Source organism: Octodon degus, unplaced genomic scaffold (genome assembly GCF_000260255.1).
Source record: "Octodon degus isolate 3935 unplaced genomic scaffold, OctDeg1.0 scaffold00414, whole genome shotgun sequence".
Lineage (NCBI taxonomy): Eukaryota > Metazoa > Chordata > Mammalia > Rodentia > Octodontidae > Octodon > Octodon degus.
The window spans coordinates 458556-460899 of NW_004524990.1; the positions used below are offsets into that span (position 1 = coordinate 458556).

Below are 2344 nucleotides of genomic sequence, written 5' to 3' on the forward strand. Positions count from 1 at the left end.
CGGGCAGGGCCATGAGTGTGTCCCAAGGTGTGTGGGTTGCCACAGGCATGCCTGGAAATGTGTCTTTGCTGGAAAACTAAAGTCTCATCAAAGGTCTTGATAACAAAGTAGTTTAGCAACTAAAGTTTTTTGTATTTTCTGCTTTAGGTGATATCTTATAATAAACTATTGTGCTCTAATTGATGGAAAAAGCAGGCAACTTGATTCTATTGAAAAGGTGATACAAAAAAAATAAAATTTGCACAATAGGTGATATCATTTTAATCAAAATCTACATTCAAATATTCAAACCCTCACCATTAATTCCAGCTTCAAAGGCCTCATTACTGAACATTTTTCTAGTTAGCACACACTGCCAAAAGAGCTGAGACAGACATGTACCTACAGTTCTTCATAGCAAATTCTCCCCCTCACTCTTCCCAGGGCACCCAGCACCTCCTTGTTCCTCAGGCTGTAGATCACAGGGTTGAGCATTGGGGTGAGGATGGTGTAGACGACAGCCAGGACCTTGTCCTCTGCTGGAGATCGGAGGGACTTTGGGCGGAGGTACGTGTAGGCAAACGGGGCATAGTACAAAGTCACCACAGTGAGGTGGGTGCTGCAGGTGGCGTAGGCCTTCTTCCTGCCCTCCCGGGAGCGCATGCGGCAGACGGCAAGGAGAACCTTCCCATAGGAAAATGCAATGATCATGGATGGGATCAGGAGAAAGATGACAGTACTGAGGAATACAGTGTATTCATGGACCCTAATGTCCCCACAGGCCAGAGAGAGCATGGCAGGGATATCACAGAAGAAATGATCGATGGCCCTGGACCTGCAGTAAGAGACACGGAGGATGTACACTGTGTGGGCACAGGCATTGACAGCAGCCGCAGTCCAGGATCCCAGGACCATCAGCACACACACTCTCCTGCTCATGCGGATGGGGTAATGTAGAGGAAAGCAGATGGCCACGTAGCGGTCATAGGCCATGGACATCAGGATCAGCCCTTCTGCACCAGCTAGAGTCACAAAAAAGAAAGCCTGAAGCCCACAACCAATGAAGGAGATGGACTTGTTCCCAGATAGAAACCCGGACGCCATCTTGGGCACAGTGGTGCAGACATAAATGAGATACAAGAGGGAGAGCTGGCTGGGCAGGAGGTACATGGGTGTGTGGAGGTGGGCGTCCAGGAGGATGAGCAGGACCATGCACAGGTTGCCAACCAGCGCCATCAGGAAGACGGGGAAGGTGAGTGTGAAGAGGACGAGGCCAGCCCTTGATGGGGGGAACAGGCCCAGGAGGACGAAGTCAGTCAAAGGCTGCGTGTAATTTTCCATTCGACATTTGTCTTGTTTATCCAAGTGTTCTTCCTCTACTATGGTAAATATAGACTTAGAAGTTATTGTAATTTGTTACCTTACTAAGACTGGCATGTAAAACTTCTACAGCTCTTTTTCAAAGGATAGATTTTTGAAAAGATTCTTTTGTATGTTTCATGTACACATCACAGAATGCCAAATGAAAATTTGGCAAAACATCATAAATCTGTCAATTTATTAAAATAACGTACTGATTTAATTTCTTTATTCAAAATCAGATATATATTTTTTTCACATAAAAATCAATTTTCCATAAGCAGAAAACTTATCATAAAATATAAATGTGTGAATCAATGGAAGTATCTAAGTTAAACATGCATATTTTCATACATTTTCATATATGGCAAATAGGGGCCAGGGAGATGGCTCAGTAGAATAAGTGCTTGCCTGGCAAGTGCAACGACCAGAGTTCAATCCCCAGTTCAGCCAAAAACAAACGAACATATATGAAAAATAACACTTAGTGTTACTTTTTTTCATCTCTGATGGGAGATATTTTTGTTATTATCATTATTATTGTTATTATTATTAGTAGTAGTAGTAGTATTTGTATTTTAGAAAAGGGTCTCCAGAGTGTTCAGAGTCTCACTACTACATTGGGCTCATAGTGATCCACCTGTTTACAGCCTCCAAGACCTGGGAGTACAGGCATGAGCCATGAGGTGAGATTATTTACATAGTGATTAGCATTTGAAAAGAGATTGAATTGGGTGTGTTTCACTAGAAGTGATGTAAAGAAATGACAGATACAGATTGAAAAGAAAATAATATTCAAAAACCCAAATAAAAATCCAAGGATATTCTGTAATATATTTTGCAAACACGGGACTACCTTCTCTGTTTGAAAGGCTAGAGAGTTATCTTAAGAAAATGGATCTTCCCCGAAGAATTTTCATAACCTCCTGTGAGAGAAAAATTGTACAAACCTGAAACCACATCAGGCTTTGCTGGAAGACTTGGAAGCCTTAGATTCCCTGTAAGT

General features: G+C 42.4%; 1 protein-coding gene across 1 annotated transcript; it reads right to left on the bottom strand.

The window, feature by feature from the left end:
- Positions 1 to 381: 381 nt before the first annotated feature.
- Positions 382 to 1320, bottom strand: LOC101567886 (olfactory receptor 2L3-like). Its single transcript, XM_004648461.1, has one exon. It carries the CDS (start codon positions 1318 to 1320, stop codon positions 382 to 384), a length of 939 nt encoding a protein of 312 aa, XP_004648518.1.
- Positions 1321 to 2344: the final 1024 nt, after the last annotated feature.

What these genes read in the sequence shown, in the direction of transcription:
- LOC101567886 (XM_004648461.1), bottom strand. Translation starts at nt 1,320, where the DNA reads ATGGAAAATTACACGCAGCCTTTGACTGACTTCGTCCTCCTGGGCCTG.